At 51.6% G+C, this 21,318-nt stretch overlaps 1 protein-coding gene across 2 annotated transcripts; it reads left to right on the forward strand.

Moving 5' to 3' along the window:
* Positions 1-6,317: 6,317 nt before the first annotated feature.
* LOC137860371 (flavin-containing monooxygenase 3-like) lies at positions 6,318-12,705 on the forward strand. 2 transcript variants are annotated; one of them, XM_068690554.1, is made up of 9 exons: positions 6,318-6,474; positions 6,553-6,690; positions 8,498-8,686; positions 8,910-9,072; positions 9,945-10,087; positions 10,167-10,366; positions 10,481-10,839; positions 11,243-11,315; positions 12,209-12,705. In XM_068690554.1, exons 2-9 carry the CDS (start codon positions 6,559-6,561, stop codon positions 12,546-12,548), a joined length of 1,599 nt encoding a protein of 532 aa, XP_068546655.1. In that variant the 5' UTR covers positions 6,318-6,474; positions 6,553-6,558; the 3' UTR covers positions 12,549-12,705. The 2 variants fall into 2 exon arrangements, with proteins under 2 accessions (XP_068546655.1, XP_068546656.1); XM_068690555.1 differs by having other exon boundaries at positions 6,324-6,474; positions 6,535-6,690.
* Positions 12,706-21,318: the final 8,613 nt, after the last annotated feature.

The raw sequence follows: 21,318 nt of genomic DNA on the forward strand, positions 1-21,318 counted from the left end.
ACCTGGCTGTGAGGCCATCACCGCTGCCACCCGGCGGGACGCGGAGGTGTCCCCAGGGTGCCCCCGTCCCTTCCCCCACCAGGGGGAGCTGAGACCCCATGGATGCAGCCCCAGACCCCCGTGGGCTTCGGAGTGGGCTGGGGGAGGGCAAAGGGAGGGGGAATTTGGGGCAGGAGGCGGAGGAACTGGGTGGGGACCCAGCTGGGGCTGCTTGGGGCCCCCACCCAAGCACCCAGAGCCCCATTTAAGCTCAGGTCAGGGCACTTGTTCCCCTCCTGGGCTCTGCCCCTATTGGATTTTGGGGGTAAAAGGTCCAATTTTAACGCCCTTCTGTAGGGTTAGGGCTTATTCTTTTTCTTTGCTCAGTATATGGGATGTCTTCCTGAGCCCATTTCTCTAGGCAGGGGAAGCAGGTGGGAATTTGGGCTAAATTCAGGCTGACTGGTGGTGTGCTCCAGCGCTGTCCTGGCTGAGCCTGAACGCCCTCAGCCCTGCAGGAGCTCTGTGAGCCTCCGAGGCAAGTTCTGCACCACTGGTAGGGATCTCCAGAGTCAGCTTAAAAATCCTACAAGTACCTTAAGTGATCCCTTAACCCAAATGCATGTTGCTCCCAAGGAGCAGCAGGCTTTGCAGTGGAGCAGGGCACTCGGTGCAAGCACCAGAACCAGCGCCTTGCAGCGTTATGAAAGGCTTTATGAGGGGATTTGGGATTTTATTTTATTTTTTTGGTTGGCCACTGAGGAGTCGGTGATTGTATAGGGCCAGCTTCTTATGGCTGGGAGAACCCAAGGGCAGGAGCTGCTGACCACACACAGAAACCAAGGCGGGAGCTGGTGGCGAAAAATGGGGAAAAAAAATGGAAAAAATGTTCTTCACATACTTGTTCAATGGGGCAATTAAAAGTGGTTACAGGAGCAGAAGTGAGTGATTGCTCGCTTTGCTGTCTGCTCCCTGTGCTCTTGGAGAGATTTATTGGCTGGTAGCAGATGATCCGATCCCCCTGCTCCAGATTCTGTGCAATGGAGCACTAATTATGGTTAATGGTTGTACTGAAGTGGATAATTTTTTTCTAGTGTGACAGCAAGAATAACATGATTTAGCAATATCCCTACAGCAAAAGGGCCAGGACTGGTTGTGTCCACAAGCTTTACACAGCAGGGAGGGTGATGGCAAGAAGACAGTGGGAAAAGGCACTGGCATGGAGGGAAATCAGTCTGTCCTGCCTGGAATTTGGGATGGGCTTCACCAGCAGCATTGCCCCTTGGCCTGACCCTACTAGAGCAACAAGGCGTGAGGGAACAGCCCCATTGATGGTACATGGGTCTTGAAGAACAAGGGGGGTACGTCGTACCCACTGCTGCTCCAAGCCTTTCACTTGGAACCATGAAGAATTTGGTGGTTTTGCTTCCAAACTGGCCTGCCTGCTAGGGCTGTCCAAGAACAGGGCATGGGAAATGTAATCGGGTTGTACGTGCAAAGGTAAGCAGGATAAACAATGAGGGTGTAAAGACATTTTAGTGGTAAGGATGTTGATCCTGAATATGTGATAGGTGACAAAAAGTAAGACTAATCCCAGATTCTAAGGGCACGTAACCAGATACAGCTTGGAGAAAATAATCTACAGGGCAAACAAAATTCAGGTTGGGGCAGCTCCTTCAGGCTGGCTTCCCGGGAGCAGCATCCCGAAAGGGCAGAGACAGCTGCAGCGTAAATGTGGATGTGAAAACCAGGGCATAAAGTGAGCTTTTGTGGCTTTTGCTCGTTCTTTCTCTGGGTGGATTGGCACACCAAAGGCAGGTGGGTGTCACCTTGCTGGTCCTGACCTCCCTGCACCCCCAGAAGCTGGCCCTGTGAGCTCTCCAGTTTATCCTTCATTCAGAGTTTCTCCTATTATTTTTTTAATCCTTTTATCCTTTATCCAGGCATAAAGGCTAGAAACCTCCATTTTGAAGGAAGCTCTTATTTCTTTTAACATCTTGGCACCTGAAGCCTTGCTAGAAGAGTGGGGCCATCTCTCCCTGGGGTTGTTTTTCATAGCTTGAGGCTCTCGCCTCCCTTTTGGCTCAAAATCACGTGCAAACGGAGCACTAAGTGCCTGTTGGAGGGACCACAGGTGAGACTGTGAAGCCTCTCAGCCTGTTTGCACCAGGGAGGTGCTCATCTCCTGGTGGTGCTTGATGATGAGACCTCAGGGGAAGGAGCTTCTTCCCATTGCATGTCCCTGGGGAGAGGAAGGCAACGAGCCACGGGAAATGTGGAGCAGCTCCAGAAAATGAGGTCTGAAGCGTCCTAGTGACCCCAAATTTCTCGGTTCTGGAGGTTTTTTTAATGTCGTGCCAGCTGTGTGGGCCTTGAACCCTTTGAGTGGGCAAGGCTGTGTCCTCCCAGCAATGGTAGTGAACTCAGTCCCTCCCTAGGGAGGGAGGAACCGGGAAGTGATCCCAAAGCACACCCCAAACCCTCCAGGAAAGGAGAAAGCCCCCGGGGTCTCTGTCTCAGCACCCCTCTGATCTTCCCACCACACTGATGCTGCAAGCTGGATGCCTCCAGGAGGGTTTGTGGCATCCTCCATGAATGACTCTTGGAACAAATTTGTGCACGGGGAGGAGAATCCAGGAAAAATCCCCTGCTCAGTGCTGTGGACATGGGCTGCTGCACCCAGAAACCATCCCCTGGGTACATCCTCGGGGCTGGAGCCGTCCTTCAGAGAGGAAAGAGGGACATTGTCTTCTTGGGATGGGTTTCTTGAAACTGGCAATTAGCAGCCCGAAAGCCATAATGAGACAGTGGGATTCCTTGCTGCTGGGGAGCAGCTTTTGGCAGACTTCATCGCACTGAAAGCCTCCACCAAGGCAGCGAGGAGGAGACCCTTGCCTTTCTGCAAGGCACCTGAGCAAAATGCTGGGGTTCAACCCATGGATGGCAACTTGAAGCTCATCTCATCCGTGCTGCTGGGGCAGAAAAGGTGAGGGCAAGAGCCTGTTGTTTGTTTTGTTTTGTTGTTTTCTTTCATTTTTGTTTTTCTGTGGGGATGGTCACTGCTCCAGTGGGGTTAAACCAGATGCCTTCTGTGCAGGTATGCATCTCCCGAGGACAAAAGGGAACAAAGGGTTCGTTAGCAGGAATTATGTGCCTGATAACTCCACCAAGCCTGTTCCAGGAAGGTGTGGTCACAAAGCTCCCTGGAGCCGTTCTGTGCTGAGACTTAAGCCTCTGGTGTCTGGTTCCCTGCGTGAGGGCTGGGTTTGTTCCTTCCTGGCAAAGTGAAGCTGGGGGCAAGCAGAACAGCTCAAATCTTCCAGTCCCAGCCTGGGAACTCACCTCGCCTTGGTGCTTCAAGCAAGGCTGGTATGGATGTGATGGGGGACAGCCCTGGAGGGATCCCTGGTGAAGCCCAGGCAGAGCAGGGGTAGGGGACACAGCCAGGAGGAAGGGGACTTCTTGAGGGCATCCGTAAGGGAGCAGTAATACTTGGGACGATTCCCACACGTGGCAATAAACCTGTGGGTTGTCCATGCCCGTGGTGCCTCTGGCCCCTGCAGATCTGCAGCAGTGCCAGTCCCCTGCGGTCACCGGTGCGAGCAGGGCATTACCCCTGTGGTTAGCAAAGGCATTGGATGCGCGTGTCCTTGGGGACCTCCACTCCTCCAGCCAGGTTGTGTAAGGCTTAGAGCGGTGCAGGAGCCAGGTAAACACTTGAGCCCATTTTTGCCAGGTGATTGCACAAGAAAAGGACAATCCTGTGTAATTCCCCAGAGCCAGGTGCCTCTGAGCACCTACACCATGGCCCCAAGCTGGGCAGCCTCCAGCAGCTATGGTGGAGGTGAGACGGTGGCAGTGAGGCCAGTGCAGCTTCTCCTGGCGTTTTTCCTTCTGGAGAAGGTGAGGAGATGGACTGGAGGTCTACAGGAGAGCCAGCACCAAGACTTGGTAGCGGTGGTGTTCAGAGGAGAGCTTTTACCATTGAGAGGTGTCTTCAAGACAAACAGTGAGATTTTTCCTGTTGCAGTTGCTACACCTGAGAGCAATTTTCTGGGCTTTTTGGTGGGTTTAGCCCTGTCTGGAATGGTTTTATTGCACTCAGAGAAGAGATGAAAGGATCTGGGGGCTTCTGGAGAGGAGCTGCCCCAGCTCAGGGCTGAGTGAGGAGGGTTAAGAAGAGCAGAGACGCCTTGGCTTGCTCCATCCATCAGCCCAAACCTGATGGGAATCCTCTTGCAGCCCTTTCCTGGAAGGATTTTGCCTGCAACCGAAACTGGGGAGCGGTGCAGAAAATGAAATGAAAAATGCATCTTTAACCACACTCAAAACAAATGAGGGATCTGCCTGGGAAGCGCTCGGCTGCAGTTAGCGGGGTGCAGAAGGGAGGTGGGCGCTCCTCATTCCTGCCCTACAGCTGCTGATTTATTGTCCCTGGTGTGCAGGGCCCCGCCAGCCTGCGGGATGTTTCCCATTTGGCACTTCAAAGATGGGTGAACAATGGAGCTGTGCTTCAAAGGGGGATGGCTGCTGGCCCCTGGGACCCGGTGAGGTCACGGTGCCCCAAGGAAATTTTGTTCATCTCGTGCTACGAGGAGAACCAGGAGCCTGTCTGCAGCTCGGGGGTTTGTGCTCCCCGTGGGCATCCTGCCCTTCATGACCTGTCCCTCAGACGATGTTCTCCTCTCTGTGGGTCCAGCTTTTTGCACAAAGGCAAAATGAGCTGTGTCCCTGTGAGATGTCCCCTCCATAGTTGTGCTCGAAGCCACCTCCAGCCTCAGCTGCTGAAAGGAAGCTTTGGGCTGGAAAAGGAGGTTTTTGGAGGTGGGACTGCCTTTACCTTGTTATTGCTCTTCTGGAGACTGAGAGCTGCCTTCTGCCACGTCTTTCCTGTGGTGCATGATATAAAGTCCAACAGGAGTCTGCAGCTGTTGGGCAGAGGGACATTAGAAATGTTAATTTTTTTAATTATATTTTTTTGCAGATTTTTGCACACCCTAACTTCTCTCTCTTTCTCTGCCTTTCCGCACCTGCAGCCTTTTCCATCCCTTTCTTTTCTCCTTCTAGAGAGGAAAAATGGAGGAAAACATCCAAAATCTTTTATTTTGGGGGAAAAGAGCAGCTGGAAAATGATGAGCTGAGAGGGTGGGCACCTTTATTCCCTTCCCTCTGCCTTAGTGTTGTCTCCTGTACCAGTGCCAGGACACGGAGCAGGCACTGTCATCCCCTGTGTGTCATTTTCTAACAAACATTTTCATGGGCAGAAGTCCTCCTCCTCCAGGTTGGGTCCTGCAGGAGTCACAGAGATCCACCTCTCCTCGGGGCTGGGAATCCATAAGACCAGCTCGGCAGCTTATTTGCATTAAGTCCACTTAATCGTGACTCCAAAACTCCTCTTTTGGAAACCCGAACCAATTTGCTAGATAGTGGAAAAACGAACAATTTCTTCTTCTGGTCAGTTGCTCAATCATTTTTTTCTGGCGTTCTCCATTTTGTTTTATTTGAAGTCCATTTAGGATGAATGAAGTGTCCAGCTTCGACAGCTTTGGAGGCTCAGGCAGCAGCAGCCCGTGGGCTTCCCAGCGCGTGCACTCACCAGCTGAGCTGTTCTCCCTCCGGCCCCTCCGGAGGCCAGGACTTGATGGATGGGCTCACACAATGAATTAAGCATCGCTGGAGAGTGCGGAGCTGGATTTGGGCTTGCAAGCACACTCCTCCACGCTTGCCTGTGTTTTGTCCTTTCCCACAGACGTCCTCGGAGGCACATTTGCCCCATTTATTAGAACTAGGGATCTGAGGCAACATGGAAATGTGGTCCAGGGAAAATCCATGTGAACTTAGAGAAAAGAAGCCCAGACGGTGAGTTACTTGCTGAAAGTCCCGTGCTTGGGGAACCTGGACTGTTGTGTGACGTGGCTGGGAGCTGCTTGGCTCTGGCAATGCTTGCGGAGACCGTGGCGGCGAGGGGAGAAGGCAGGATACAAACCACAGCTTTCCCTGATGGTCTGCTGCTCCTACAGTCGCCTCTACTCTGCCCACACATCGTTAATGGACTACTTATTCCTCCAGTTCCTCGCTGGCTGAGGATGAGCCTCCCCAGACAGTCTCCTCGGTGGCCCCTGTGGGCGAGAGGCCCCCATTTCCATCGGCTGCTCTGAACCACTCGGCCATCGCCGTGCCGCTTTGCAGAGGTGCCTTTGGAGATGCTGGAAGCAGCCGCCTGGTGACCTCTATCTTGGAAACCATTTCAGTCCGGGGCTTGATTTCCTAATTTCAAAGCTCTGAGCCCACAGCTCCTCCTCAAGTTACAGCTCGGGGGTTGCTAAAGTCCACGCAGCGCGAGCCGCTCGTCCAAAGAGAGGCCGGGCTCTGGCCCTGCCTCCCCAGCAGCGCTGTATAAAAGCTTGGCTCTTTGCAGGAACCTCCTCTCGAGCCCCAGCTCCTCTCCTCCCACAGCCTCAGCTCACGGCTCTCGCCTCCCCGAGGGGTGCACAGGTAAGCAAGGATGGATGGAAAACCTCACGGGACGTGGAGGGAGCGGGGCAGCCGTGACAGCCGCTCTCCCCACCACAGGACACCATGGTGCGGCGCGTGGCCGTGGTGGGCGCGGGTGTCAGTGGGCTGGCGGCCACCAAGTGCTGCCTGGAAGAGGGGCTGGAGCCCACCTGCTTCGAGAGGAGCGAGGACATCGGCGGGCTGTGGCGCTACACGGTGAGAGAGGCTCGGGCCGCGTGGCCTCGTGGGGCTAAAAGAGGGTTTGGGGTGGGGATGGTGGCTTCAGGAGCAGCTCGGGGGAAGGAGCTGGGCAGGTTGAAGCCTGGGGGAGGAGGTGAGGACAAAGTTTGTGCTGGGTGATGCAAAATGTTTGACTCGGATCAAAGCACAAAGCCTGTAGCTGTCATGCCTGACCTCTGCTTTCCGGAGCTCAGTGGGGATGCTAAACCTAGTCCTGCGCCCACTCCCCAGAGCTTCTTCTTTCCCTGGCTCCTAAACGCAGGTCTAACCAGCTCCTAAGTGCCTGGGGTGAGGCAAGCCCTCCTACCTGGCCCTTTCGGACACGTATGTGCTCTTGGGGGTGATTTGGTTACTGCACCTGATGGCTTTGGGGTGTCTCTCTGGCCCCAGCCTGGTGGTATCTGCAAGAGTCGGATTAATTTTTAACCCGGAATGTTTTGGGGATGGAAAATCACTGGACCAAGCAGGTTCAGCAAATCATTCATCTGCTTGCTCATTCCGAGGAAAGCTGGCAAACCAAAACCCCCGGTGAGACTCTTAATTTGACAAGATGAAAATAAAACACTTAGGTTTTATTTATTTATTTATTTGATGTAAATTACTTCTTGTTCTTCAGTCTTCTTTGGATATTTTTAAGCTGCTTTTAACTGAAAAAAAAGGTCCATTTCGTGGCAGTTTTGTGTGAGTGAAATGTTGCTTTATTTATTGCCCTTTTGGCTTGATAATGACGAGGAAATCTTGCACATCTGCTGGATTCTGCCTCCCAGGTGGGTGAGTCCACAGAGAGGTGGTGCAGCCCAAAATTTGTCCTCTCTGCAGGTGTGTGTCCATCCCCCAGTACCACCTGGGCAAAGCCTTGTCCTGAGGGGCATAAATCCCAGCCAGAAATGCCAATAGCATTAGGATAGCAGCTTTGAACCCTGGGGCATCCAAACAAGAGCACTGTGCGATCTTGTACATGTGGGAATCTGCGGTTTTGGCGGGGATCTGACCCTTGCTATGTCAGAAGCTCGTGGCCTGTTGGACCAGAGACTTGGAGAGCGGATTTAGGGCAGTTTCACAGACAAAGTATTTATCTTTGCTGCGGACGGTGCCTGGATTTTGTTAATTGAGCAGCAGAGCAATAAGCCTGTGATATTCCCTGTGTGCTCCAGCCAAGCAGAGAGAAAAATCACTTTGAGCTCTGCGAGTGATGTTTCTGAGGAGAGATGCTTCAGCTTTCAAACAGCATGTGCCCAAGGTTAAGTACAGACAACATCATAACTCATGTTTCTGCGAGGTAAAAGCGGAAGAAAATATGCTAAAAAGGGGAATCTGAGGTTATTATGGGGATGTGTGTGGCTCTTTGGAATGAGCCCACAAAGCCTGCGAGCAAACGAGGAAGGTAAGCAAAGGGCTGCAGACCCTCTGGGGTGCTCAGTGCCCTCGGTTCTGGGCTCAGTGGGTGAGGTTGAGCTGGAGAGCAGGGCTGGGGCTTACTTGGCCAGGCAGCAAGGGGATAGCAGGGGAAAACCTCCCTCATTCCGAGAGCCAAACATTGTGGTTCAGGCCTCCAAAGCTCTGAGATTCTCCTAGAAGTCCTGGATAAAATCATCTCCAGGTTGGCTTAGTGTTTCCTACACTTGGCTTATGGCTTTCCAGGGTGCCCATGGCTGGCTCCCCAAGCTGTGCTGCTCACCCAGAGCTGGAGATCTGGGTTTTGAGGAGCGGAGGACACCCCCTGGGGCAGCACACGTCCCTTCATCCCCTCTAACCACAGCCGTCTACTCATGTACTCCTCCAGGAGCATGTGGAGGAAGGCAGGGCAAGCATCTACCGCACCGTCTTCACCAACTCGTGCAAGGAGATGATGTGCTACCCCGACTTCCCCTTCCCTGAGGACCATCCCAACTACATGCACAACGCCCGGCTCCAGCAGTACATCCGCGACTACGCCAAGCACTTTGACCTGCTGCGGCACATCCGCTTCAAGGTAGGTGCCTTGGAGAAAATCCTTTGGGATAACACCCAGGGGAAAAAAAATGTGGGTTTTGTGCAAGCGGGTCTTGCCAGCTTTTTGGTTGGGTGGGGTCAGATAACCAGCCGGAAAAAATATTTGGCATTTGAGTCTGGGGGTGAGAACACCCACCTGGCTGCAGATGGGTCCCCTGGAGCACTGACTTCCCAAACCTCTTTCTGTCTCTCTTTCCTGTAAGACCGTGGTCACCAACATAAGGAAGCGCCCTGACTTTTGTGCTACGGGGCAGTGGGAGGTGGTTACACAGAGAGATGGGAAGGAAGAGACAGCTGTTTTTGACGCTGTGATGGTTTGCTCTGGGCATCACATCTACCCAAACCTCCCCCTAGACCACTTCCCAGGTAAGTTGCAGGTCTGCAATTCATCCACCACCATGCAGACAGGCACACACCTTCTGTTCAAGTGTTTCTTCCCCGCAAAAAATGCCTTTCCAGCACTAAAAAGAGTGTTTTCCTTGGGAGTGCTTTTGACGGTGGGCTCTGTTCAGGAAAGCAAAACCTGTTTTTTAAGAAAAAAGACTCAGTATACAAACTGTGACAAGGCAGGGACGCTTTTACTGGAGGTGATGCTAGTCTTTCCTGGAAAAAATGATTTGAGTGTTTCCTTTAACAGAAGCTTCTTCACTAAAGGGTTTCATAAAACTCTTCTTTTGGCATTTTTCCATAGTTTCTTATACAAAAATTGTGCACATTTTACCATACCTGTGTTTACAGGCACATCATTGAGAAAAATTCTCAATAGTGAGGAATAGTTGGTGCTGGGGGTCTGTTTGGAGAAGGTGAGGGCCTGGGTTATGAGCTGGTCAGGAGAACTCCCCTCAGGTCCTTTGTAACCTTTTGGTTTAGAAATTAAAGTTGCTTCCCTGTCACTTAGTGATGTGAGGGCATACCAAGGGGATGACGTTGGCTGTTCTGGTGTCTCAGCATGTTGATGGGGCTGTACTTGTAGCTTTTGGGGTACACAAATACCACACCAAGGTGTCCTGTTCTTGCCTGCTCAGGCTCCTCTCTGCTTAAACTCTGAATGAATGCAGAGAAAAAAACCCTGTCCCATTAGAGGCTTGCAGCATCCCTCCATGTGCTGGTGATACCTGCTACTGTGAGCAATGCTGAGACAGATGCTCCAGCACCACCTGCAGGAATGGGGGATGCCAAGGCCAGCACAACTGCTCTTTTTTTCCATTTTCATCCCTTTCTGTCTCCTGCCCCTCCAGGTATAGAGAAGTTTAAAGGCTGCTACTTGCACAGCCGGGAGTACAAGGAGCCAGAGAAGTTCAGAGGGAAGAAGGTGCTGGTGGTCGGCTTGGGCAACTCCGGCTGTGACATTGCCGTGGAGCTCAGCACCGTGGCCTCACAGGTACGGGGACCTGCACCAGGGCTGGTCAGGGCTGGTGGCCATCACGGGGGTGCCTCACCCCTGCCCGGCTGCCCCCCAGGTTTACCTGAGCTCACGAAGTGGGTCCTGGGTGTTGGGCCGCATCTGTGACCACGGCTACCCCTGGGACATGGTGATCATCACCCGCTTTCGGACGTGGCTGGACAGCATCCTCCCCAAGTCAGTCAACGACTGGCTGTACGTGAGGGGCATGAACCAGCTCGTAAAGCACGAGAATTTTGGCCTCATGCCAGTCAACAGGTAAGCGTGAGGCCATCCGTTCCCAAAGCCACCAGAGGTGCCGGTCCCAGGTGGGGCTGGGCCGTGCCTGCCCAGGGCCAGCAGCAGGAGCCTCCTTGGGCTTTCCCCTTGCAGAACATCCCGCAAGGAGCCGGTGCTCAACGACGACCTCCTGAGCCGCATCACCTGTGGCGTGGTGTTGATCAAGCCAGATGTGAAGGAATTCAGAGAAACGTCCGTGGTGTTCAAAGACGGGACCGTGCAGGATGACGTGGATGTGGTTGTCTTTGCCACGGGTTACACTTACACCTACCCGTTCATGGAGGATGAATCCATCATCAAGAGCAGGAACAACGAGGTCACTCTCTACAAGAGCATCCTCCCCCCTCACCTGGAGAAGCCAACCATGGCAGTCATCGGGCTGGTCCAGTCCTATGGGTCTGCCATCCCGACAGCGGACCTCCAGTGCCGCTGGACGATCAAGGTGTTCCAGGGTGGGTGCATGGGCTAAGTAAGGCCTGTTTTTCCCTAATGGGAACTCACGTTTCCCAGCAGTGATGTACAGATTAAAACAAAAAAATGAGGGCAGTGCCTGAGAGCTGAAGAACGTGGATTTGGCACCTCACAACGTGGCAATGGGTGACTTGTCATCCCACTGCAGATTGCAATGAGGTCCCTGGGGTGGGACAACTACTTGGGCATCACCATGCACCCTAAGGGACAGGGTGGCAAATTTTGTCACATCTCCGATGTCCAAGTACGACCAAAGCCCAGACCTTGATTCCAAAGGGAAGAGAAGCACCCAAGGACTCATTTGATCCCTACAGACCCTACCTGCTTTAGGAAGGATCTCTGGGCATCACCTCCCTTTGCTAATGCTATTCCTGTTCTCCCCAGGTCAGTGCACCCTCCCGCCCGTCAGCAAGATGATGGACGACATAGATGAGAAGATGAGGATGAAGCTCCAGTGGTAGGTGCAGCGTGTGGGACTCCCTGCCCGGGGAGGAGGAGAACAGGGCAAGGGGAAGGCAGCTCCTTGCCAGGAAGCTCTTCTGAAATGCCCCCTTCATGTCCTGGATAACTCAACCCATTTTTTTTTCAGTGCAGGAAGCCCCAGCCAGCTTGCTGGTGTTGGTTCACAGTTTTCCACCCACCCCAGGAAGGCCTGAATTGGTCAAGTTTGGGTGGAAAATTTGTGATGGCAAAATTTTCTGTCTGAAAATGCTGGTTTGCCATTACCGAGCATTATCAGTCTGAAATAGCTTTTCTCAGTGAGGCCCCAGCAAAACCAGAACATCTTCCTCATTCTTCCGTGATGTTTTTTGTTCCATACAGTACATGGAAATGCCTTGCATTCCCCTTCCTTAGCATATCTCATGTTATAGTGAAGCAACGTGGTGAAAATATGAACATACTCAAAGCTGAGTCTGGCCCAAGAAATGTTTTCTGTTTTTAGAAACAGTTACGTGGCAGGAAGTTCCAAAGCACAGCACTGAGGTGAGAGCCAGATCCCTTCACCGGCAGCGATGCACGTGGTGCGTGGCCATGTCCCAGCCAGCACCGCTCCACGTTTTTGGGGGACAGATTCTGCCTTTGTCCCCCTTCTCAGGGCTCTGTGGGGGAGCAAATTCCTTGTCTCTTGCCTTGACATCATGGAGGATGGCAGCTATGGAGCCATCCCTGCCAACCCCCTGCACCATTTTGACCCTGCACTGAATTTATCTGACTTTACGGCAGGTTTGCTCCCTGCCCACCCTTGCTGCTGCCACAGGGTCCCCCAGCGCAGCGAGGACACAAGATGTCATATCAATAATAATAACAGGGGGAAAGCTAAAGCAGACCCTTTTTCCCTCTCCCCCAAAGGTACGGGAGCAGCACCACGCTGCAGACTGATTATATCACCTACATGGACGAGCTGGCCTCAGCCATCGGTGCGAAGCCCAACGTGCTCAAGCTCCTGGTGACGGACCCGCGGCTGGCCTTGGAGGTCTTCTTCGGGCCCTGCACCCCCTACCAGTTTCGGCTGACGGGGCCGGGGCGGTGGAGCGGGGCCAGGAGAGCCATCCTTACCCAGTGGGACAGGATGCTGCGGCCCACGAGGACGCGCATAGCCCCTGACGCCCCCAGCCTCTTCCCCATCTCAGCCATGCTGGGGGTGCTCTTCCTCCCGCTCCTCCTCCTCCTCGCTGTACTCTACTGGTAGGGGAGCAATGGGGGTGCACCAAGTGGGGTTTGTGCACAGGAAGCTTTCTCCTGCTGGCCACGCAGGGAAATGTGTGCTGCTGCTTGGCTCGTTACCGAGATAATTCGTCAAGAGTTTCCTTTAAAAGTAAAAAAAAAAAAAAAAAAAAAAAAGCAAACTTTGGTAAATCAGCCTCTGTGCTTGGTGAATTGAAGCGTTCTCAACTTTTTTTTTCAGTAGCTATGAAAGAGTATAAATGCTGGTCCCAGTAAGTAATGCTGGTTATTTTATCCCTCTAAACGTGTTCAAAGTGTGATGCAGTGTCTTTAAATCTCCTTTTGTACAGTCTTTCTCTAGTGGAAAGACAGAGACAACACGTTTGCTTGTTCAAGAGGCATTTTGGTGTAAAGCTTGTGCTCTGGGCGAAACAAACCTGCCTGAATTGCCCCTTTTGGGCAGTCATTTCCATAGCAAGTAAAGAAGAATATCCATGTTCTTCACCAATGGGGAAAGATGCGCAAAGGTGGGGGAGGAACTCGGATGAAAATGGTGAGAGGAAAAAATATTTTGGTGTAAAATGTTGGGTAAAGCCCCCTAGCCCAAACAGCCCACCAGCTCCTGGAACAGCATCTGGCTTTGCTGCAGAGTGTGGGCTTCCCCAGGGGACAGGCACAGCTGGGGCTGTGTAGCCCAGCACCCCCACTGCTGTGGCCATGCGATATTTAGTAGACAGCAGCTCCCGTTTCTGCTGCCTCAGCAATATCATAGCTCATTTTTAGGAAGGACAGATGGGTTTCTCATGAATCAGCTAAGCTTTGGCACAGGCAGCTCATGAAGGCGGTGGTCCTGAAGTATGCAGTGAAGAGGAGCACTGGGCTCAGCCTGGGCTGTGCCTCCTGGCCCAACGCATACAACCAACTCTGTCACCGTCCCCAAAGCCTGTGTCTCAGCAGCCTGCACCCCAAGGTGCTCTGAGGGCTCCTTCCTTCTCCTTGCAGATATTACGAAGTTTAGGGACCAATATTTCCAAGACCCCCAAGGAACTCAGCCCATTTGGCTGGCTGGTCTGAGGGATTTGGGGCTGGACACATTCGTGGGGCTCTCCCCAGAGGCCAAGGAGAGCATGAACCCCATGGGAGCTGAGGGGATGGTGCTGGCTGTGCAGGCTGGTCCTGTTGGTGCCTTGTGGGCCCTGAGGCCACCACAGGAGCTGCTGCTCTGTTTCGCAATGCTGTGATCTTCCGAAATGTTTCCAGGGGAAAAAAAGACACAAGGGTGGTTATCAGCACACCCAAATGCCAGTGATGTGTCCTGCAGAGCAATGCTGGTCCCGCTTCAGGCCACAGGCTGTTTCAGATAAGAGGAAAAAATATTTTTACTGTTCATTTTCTATCATGAATTATATTACTTTTTTTTTTTCCAAGCTGAAAGCTGTTCCATGCCTCAGGCTTGGTGTAGGAAATGCATAAGCCACTCACTTCAGTATTAAGAGCAAAATGTTTAAACTAATAGCTATGGGCATTAAAACTGAAAATTGCAGTTCATGCATGAATTTTAGGAAGCCCTTTCTTTTTTCCTCATTGTAGTAAATAGAAAGCAAGAGGTAGTTTTTCACATCTCCACAGGCACAAAACCTTCCTCAGAGGCAAAGCCTGGACTTAAACATCTGAATGCAGGCTGGGTAACCCAAAAGGAGAAGGATTGTTGGTTTCATCGGGAACACTCTGCAGGTGCTTCTGAGCACAGGGTAGCTGATCCCTGGGGGGACAGGAGATGAGTCTTGGCTCCAGTCCTGACCAGCCCATGATTTGCTCTCTGCTCAGGCTTACTGATAGCAAATAGATAAAAGCCTGTGCCCAGCTGGGTCTGAAGTCCAGCCAGTTCAGTCTGTCTCACTTTTGCCTGGATCGGAGCTTTTTGAGGCATAATCAATAACAGCTTTGTTGTCTCCTGCTGTGGGGTTGGTGCTTCTCCCCTTTGACATGTTGGTGAGATGAAGTTATGCCTTGGAAGTCTGCGTAAAAGTTTTGGTTTTGTTGATGTTGGTTTTGTGTGTGTGTGTTGTGCAACTTCACCGATTTCGCAATCTGAGCACAGCCATGGGAGCCCTCCAGCAAGGAAGGACAAGGCCTGGGGTGCAGTGAGGAAGCACTGGAGAGCCAGTATTGCTTTAGAAATGGCAGATGTGTGGTGGCCAGCAGGAAGATTCACCTGTCCTGGGTGTGATTTGGGTCAAGACACTCCTAAGGAGAAGTGAGGCCAGGCTACAACAGTGCTGAGCAGCCCTAAAACCACTGGGACCACCTGTGAGTGCTCAGCACCTTCTCAGACCAATTAGCAAGCCAAGCCAGGAGCTCCTGTACCAATTTAAGGAAGATGCCTTTGGAGTGATAGAGAGGTGATGCTGTGTAATCTCCTCAAATATCTCCAAATGCTGCTAGGGGGCAGCTTGGCTCTCCTGTGGGGGTAAAAGAAAAGTTGGTGGCCACTCTGAAGGTAAACACATGGATCTGTGGGAGGTGATGGGGGGTGATGGGGTCTTCGTTACTAGGGGATTTCAAAACAGGTGAGGGAAACAAGGAGAAAAGGAGCTGCTCTGGAGGAAAAAGTGGGTCAGATGGTCCTGAGGTCCCTTCTTGTCCTGTGGGCTGCTGAAGCTCTTGGAGATGAGAGAAGATCCCTCACTGGATGTGAGTTAGTGGGGCTGCTAATGCCTGTGCTGGCGGCACTCAGCAGGGAACTGGAGTGGTCTGAGACGGGCACATTGCTTGGTGTTGGGGGGGGTTGTCCTTCTAAAATGCATATTTCTGCAAAGGAATGCACAAACAGAGCTCCTAGGTGGGGCCTGAGGTGGTGCCAGAGCACGTCCCTGCCAGGAGGAGGATTGCTGCCGTGTCCCCGTGCCGGCAGTCAGGAATGTCAAACACCAGCACACCTCCCCTCGAGATGCTCTTGGAGCGGCTGCAGGAATTGAAGGCATTTAAACACCCAGCTCAGGAGGAAGGGGGGAAATATTTACAGGAGGGGGCCCACTGACTTCACCGAAATCTTAAAAACCCTTGAAGACCAAGGTGGTGGTAGGACGGAGCCTTCTGCTTGGGGTCTGTGTGGCTTAACCACCTGCTTTCCAGGCAGCTCTTCCTTATGGTTATTTGCCTTTTCTTTTTTTTAAACAAGTGTTATATTTAAATATAAGCCCTGTTTACTCCAGCAATTCCTTCAGGAGATGTTTGTTATTCCTGAAATGAAGGAGACAGAGCCCTGAATGCTGAGGGTCGGTTCAGGAGGCTGGGGGAGGGTCCAGAGCCCTTCCTGGAGCTGTGGATTCTTTGGGTGCTATTTGGGAGCTTACACGTGTTTATCTGCTTTGTGCTATGGTACAAGGCCGTGGCAAGAAAGGGTGTGTGTGTGCATCCATCAGGGATGGTCTTGTGAGGATTTTTTAAGTTTTCAGTGGAAACTCTTAATTGTAAATCTTAAAACCTCCAAAACAAGGAGCTAAAAGCTGCTCCTCTTCTGCATTCACCAGCGCCACGGGAGGCAGCAGACTTCTGCTTGGCAAAGTCCACAGGCTGCACACGTGGAAGATACGTGACTTATTATTAAATCAGGTCAAATTTGGCCAAGTATGCTGGAGTAAAACACTTGTGCCCTTCTCGCAGGGCCTCCTTGCCTGATCAGCAAACTCCTTCCCGCTCTACCTGCTCCAGCCCGTGCCTGCCCTGGCACATTCTTTGGGTCTCCTTCACCGTGATGCCTCTTGTGAGAGTTCAGGAAACTGAATGTACCTAGTTCTGATAAAAAGAAACATAAATGTTGTGCTGGTGCTTGTTGCTGCTTGCTTTAGTGTCCTCTCTATGCTGAGAGTAGTAAATGAATCAGGAGAACAGCCTCTGCCACTTGATAGTATTTTTTTTATTATTATTATTATTTTTAGCAGAAAAATCCCCTTTTGACCTTGGGGGCAACCCGTGTGCTCCAATGCATAAGCAATTTTTAAGGTTAAAATCCAGGCTCTAAAAAATTAGGAAAAATGCACGTTGCCACCTGCAGCTTCCTCTCCTCCCCAACGTATCCTCATGGGAGGCAGCATCCTCACTGCTATGGGCAGTGAAGGAATAGGATTTAAGCCTTCTGCTCGGTACTGGGAGGCACTTTGAGCCCCTTGAGGGCAGTCTAAGTGCCATCCTCTTATAGACGTGGGATTCCCTCAAACCTCTAAATAAGGGGAGCAGAAGGGAAGCGCGGACCCATTTTCTGCAGCCTTCAGGAAGGTTTGTGGACAAGAAAAGACTGCCTTAACAAGAAACTCTTTGTTCCTCTTCCCCCAGTGTACTCCAAAAGCTGGTGTCACGAGCCTAGAAAACAGCCAAGTGGGCTGTGCTCAGACTTGTTTATCTGTAGATTTGCCCCTCCTTGACTTAAGATGTTATTTTAAGAAGAGATGATGAAAACAGTGCCAGGGGTTTGTAGAGAAGGAGAGGACAAGAACTTGCTCTACTCCTTCCCATCCAATTTAGCCCAATTAGGTCGGTTTGTTTTTTCCCTGCCCTCTCTTTCCAGCATGCAGAGCCCACACGGTGATGGCCACTGGCATCCCACTGAGTGCAAGCAGCTGGGATGCTGGCTGGGAAGCCAGGGAACCAGGGGCACGTGAAGAACAAGATGTTTTCCTCTGTGGATTCCCTACTTCTTCTTGCCAAGTGTGTGCAAGCACATCTGCAGCTGCAAGATCTCGTAAATCTGGGAGTCTGGTGGGAGGGCTGGGAGGTGCAGCCTGGGCAGAACCCCCCCCCCCCCCCCCTCCAGTTTCTTTTTAAACCTTGGTTTTCCTAAAGGCACAGTCCTTCACCAACAGTCTTGGCATGACCTCCTCGTCCATCTGTACTTGTTTGCAGGTGTTTCATGCTTTCTTTCCAAGTCACCCCTAAGTATATTGAGTAGCTGCAAGTGAAGCTGCGTCCAAAGCCACCCTCACACCCTTCTCCATGATAATTCACCCCAATTCAATCAATGATAATTGATATTTTAGCAAGCATTTACACCTTGTGAGCGTGTTTAGGACCTCGCTATACTGGTGTCTGTGTCCACTTCACATTCTCCTGGTTAGCTGGGCACCACCATCTGGATGCACTCAGGATGCCTCCGGACCACTCCAGTCCTTCCCACCACCATGATCCCCTTTGGCCATCACTCATCACCACCACCCCGGTCTCCTGGCACACGGAGGTGCCACCACTCCTCCCACAGCACACCCGGGTTGTGCAACCACCACGAGAGCACCATGTGTTGCCTATAAATCCCAGCCGGAGCTGCTCCACTCGTGGCAGCAGTGAGAGCGTAGGCAGATGGTCCTGGGAGGTAAGGGGAGAGCCGGCAGCGTCCGTGCACTTCCAAGCAGCACTTCCAACCCTCCCTGCACAGTGAGGCAAGTGGTTTGCTTCCCATCAAACTGCTGGGGTTAACCCCTGCGGGTGTTTGCAGGCAGAGAATGGAAGCGTGGCAGCACCAGGCATGGGCAAGCTAAGGCAGGGGGTCCCGGGCGTTATTTCCAGCTTCTTTGCTCTAGGGTAGGGAATTAAATACCATGCATAGCTGAGCCGTGCTTGTGATGCAAGTTAACTCCTGAGGTGCAAGAGGGAAAAAAAGGAATGAATAAATGAACAGCTTATGATAGCATGTTTTTTTTCTTTTCTGTTTAAATAGAAAATGTCCAGTTTTCATTTAAAACGGAAAGCCAAGTATTCTGAAATCTTTACTAAGAACTGAAATTGTTCATGGGAAATTCAGTGTTTTGTAGAAATGTGTCCAACACCACTCTTCTACTGAAAGCTACTTGCTGGCAACTACGCCATCCTTTGTAAGTGCCACTGTCCCCTGGCAGCATGTCCCAGGGTGGTGCCATCGGGCTGGTGACCCAGCTGAACAGCACAAATCCCCAGAATTGGGGTCGAATTTGGGCTCACAGCAGCCCTGCAGCTGTCTGCCTGTCTGTCTGTCCAGACCAGAATTCCCCAGAGAGGCAGCTTTGGGAGGCAAAGCATCCCCAAAGCTGCATTGTTACAACCTCAGTCCCTGCAGCCGTGCCAAAGCTGGTGGCATCTTCCCCAGGGGACAGAGGACGGGATGCAGGGGCTGGGAGCAGCCCCCATGCATCTTTGGCTCTGTTTCTCTAAGAAAGGCGGTGGCAGGGCTCTGAAGATGAAATGCAAACATTTGCAAGGCTGATAAGCAGGGATAGTTTAAGTAAGACTCTGTAAAAACTGGCAGTGGCTTGTGGCTGAGCTGCAGCCTCACAAAGCGAGTTTCCAGGGCAACTGCGGGGCTTTGGAAGCAGCCTGGCTAGCATGCTAAAAGGGGATGGGTTTATTTAAATACATATACAGAGAGAGAAGATGAATGTTTGAAGGCCTTTATTCTAGCTTTTAAATTAAGAGCTGGTAAAGGGAATGAGAGGTTTGGGGTGGCCTGTGGAGGGGTTCCTCTATAAAGGGTGGGCTGGGGGCTGGGCAGTGCTCCTGGAGATGCCTGAAATGGCCACAACCACTGGTGGGCTTCCTCCCGGGTTTGTCCCAGAGGAGACAAGCCTCTACCTGTTGGTCATCAGCAACGCTTCCAAGGAGATGTCTCCGACTCCCCCTGCCCCAAGGACTTGCTCATGTTCATGATGTTCATGCCCAATACCAAGCACATCAGGTTTGGGGGAGCAACAGATGTCTGGTGCCTCCCAGCTCCATATGGCCATCACACATCCATCTGACTTTTCAGACCACCATCAGCAGCATCAGGAAACACCCCAGCTTTGACACCATAGGCCAATAGGATGTGGTCACAGAGGTGGATGGGAAGGAGATGTCCTGCACTGCTTTCCCTGTACTGCTACCTGCTTGCAGGCAGCTGGGAGGAGAAGTGTTAGATGCTCCTCAGAGAAAATGCTTTGCTCCTCAGGTACTTGCTTGTGCCCATCAAACCTCTTGGCACAAACAGCAGTAGGCCCTTGTGCTTCTGCGGCCTTGTTCCTGCAGGCACTTTAAAATAAATGTCCAAGGTTGGATGCTGCAGCTTCAGAAAGTGGAAGCTCCATCATCTGCCGCAGGGCTGTGCAGGCCTCACAGCCTGGTAAATGTCCCCAGCTCTCAGCACGGAGAGAGCGGCCTTGTCGAGGGTTTCTGAAGCCACATCTGGGAGAGAAGACATTTGTTGGCTTGTCTGAACCTCTGAGAGGCTCAATGCCAAGGCTGCACCCAACTTTTTTACAAGTATCACGTGTGTGTCTGCTGCACAGGGATGTGTGAGGCCTCATTTTTTGGGGGAAATACCAGCTCTGTGTGCATGAAATGGAGGGTTGGGCCTCCCTGAGTCCCTCATGGCCACTGACTGAAGCTTCTTGCTCTTGCCACCCTGATTATTAGCACTCATCCCTACAAAAGCTCAAGCACTTAAGTGTTGCTTCTCTTTCCCCAAGGCATCAAGAGGCTTCAAGGCCGGTGCTTTCACAGCAGCACTGTTTGCTCAAAGCACAAGAAGTCCCAGGGAGAGCAAGAGGGATGCAGGCAGGGCTTGTTTGTGGCCTCCAAGGCTCAGAGCCCCATGGCTCACCATCGACGACCTTCTGAGCTACATCCTCACGGGGAGGATCACCATAAACTCATCCCTCTACAAATGTGTTTCCGAGGCACCTGCAGAGGCCCACCCTGGCTGTTCTTGGTTTTTTTTTACTCCAGAATGAGTTCACGTGTCCCTTCAGAAGTTAAACCCCACAAGGTGCTCTCCTCTGTTCCCCAGGCTTGTGTCAGTTGCCCCCACAGCCTGCCACAGAGAAGGAAGAAAGTGAGAAGAAATAAAACCAAGTGCAACTTACCACATTTACAGCAGAGGCTAGAAACCAAAAATACCTGACCTAACCCTTGTTTTATTCACTTGCACTGAGCTGATGTAATTTTTGATTTGATGCTGATATTTTGCATGTTGGTGATGGGGAGAAATTAATTCAGGGGACTCAAGGCTAAAGCTTGCCTGAGGAGCTGGGGAATTTGCGATGGTCCTGAGGGACTGAGAGACAAAACAGCAGGGAAATTAATGGTAATAAATGCAAATGAATACAGCAGGATTTAAAAAATAAAAAATAAAAATATGTAGACACAAATTATCTCACCTCTCAGCACAGAGATCTGAGTCACCATGAACAGTTGTCTCAAGGCATCGGCATGGGGCTCATGGAAAGCCAAGAGGTCAAATAAAAGGCTGAGAATTATTAGGAAATGAACAGGATGAACCCAGGAAATTTGGTGGTACATTAATCCGTGCTTCGCTTACATTGCTATAGGAGGAAAGATGTAGAAAAGCAAAATACAGGATCCCACAGAATAATTGCTCTTCGATACCAAACCAGCCATATGTGGCTGTTTTCAGCCAGCCAGAGGTGGGGACGTGAAGATGTGAATTCTGCAGGGCAGGCGAACTGGAAGCAATTCCTCAAGTCACCGTGCATTTCTTCTGTGTTCAGTGGAAATGAGTTTGAGGGGAAACTAAATGGTGCTGCCTTTTTCACACAGCACACAACATGGTTTAGTGGTAGATTGGCAGTCCGAGGTCAACTTGTTGATCTTAAAGGTCTTTTCCAACCTAAACGATTCTATGACGCTCTGCAGAGAGCAAAGGGAAAAATAGGTTAAACAAACAAATAAATATAAGCCACCAAACAAACAAAAAAAATAGTTTGATGAAATCCTTTGGAAAAGGCCCACCAGGGTGCAGAGGGGGTTTGGATGCAACTCATGGGTGATTTATG

This window comes from Anas acuta, chromosome 8, assembly GCF_963932015.1.
Source record: "Anas acuta chromosome 8, bAnaAcu1.1, whole genome shotgun sequence".
In the NCBI taxonomy this organism is placed as follows: domain Eukaryota; kingdom Metazoa; phylum Chordata; class Aves; order Anseriformes; family Anatidae; genus Anas; species Anas acuta.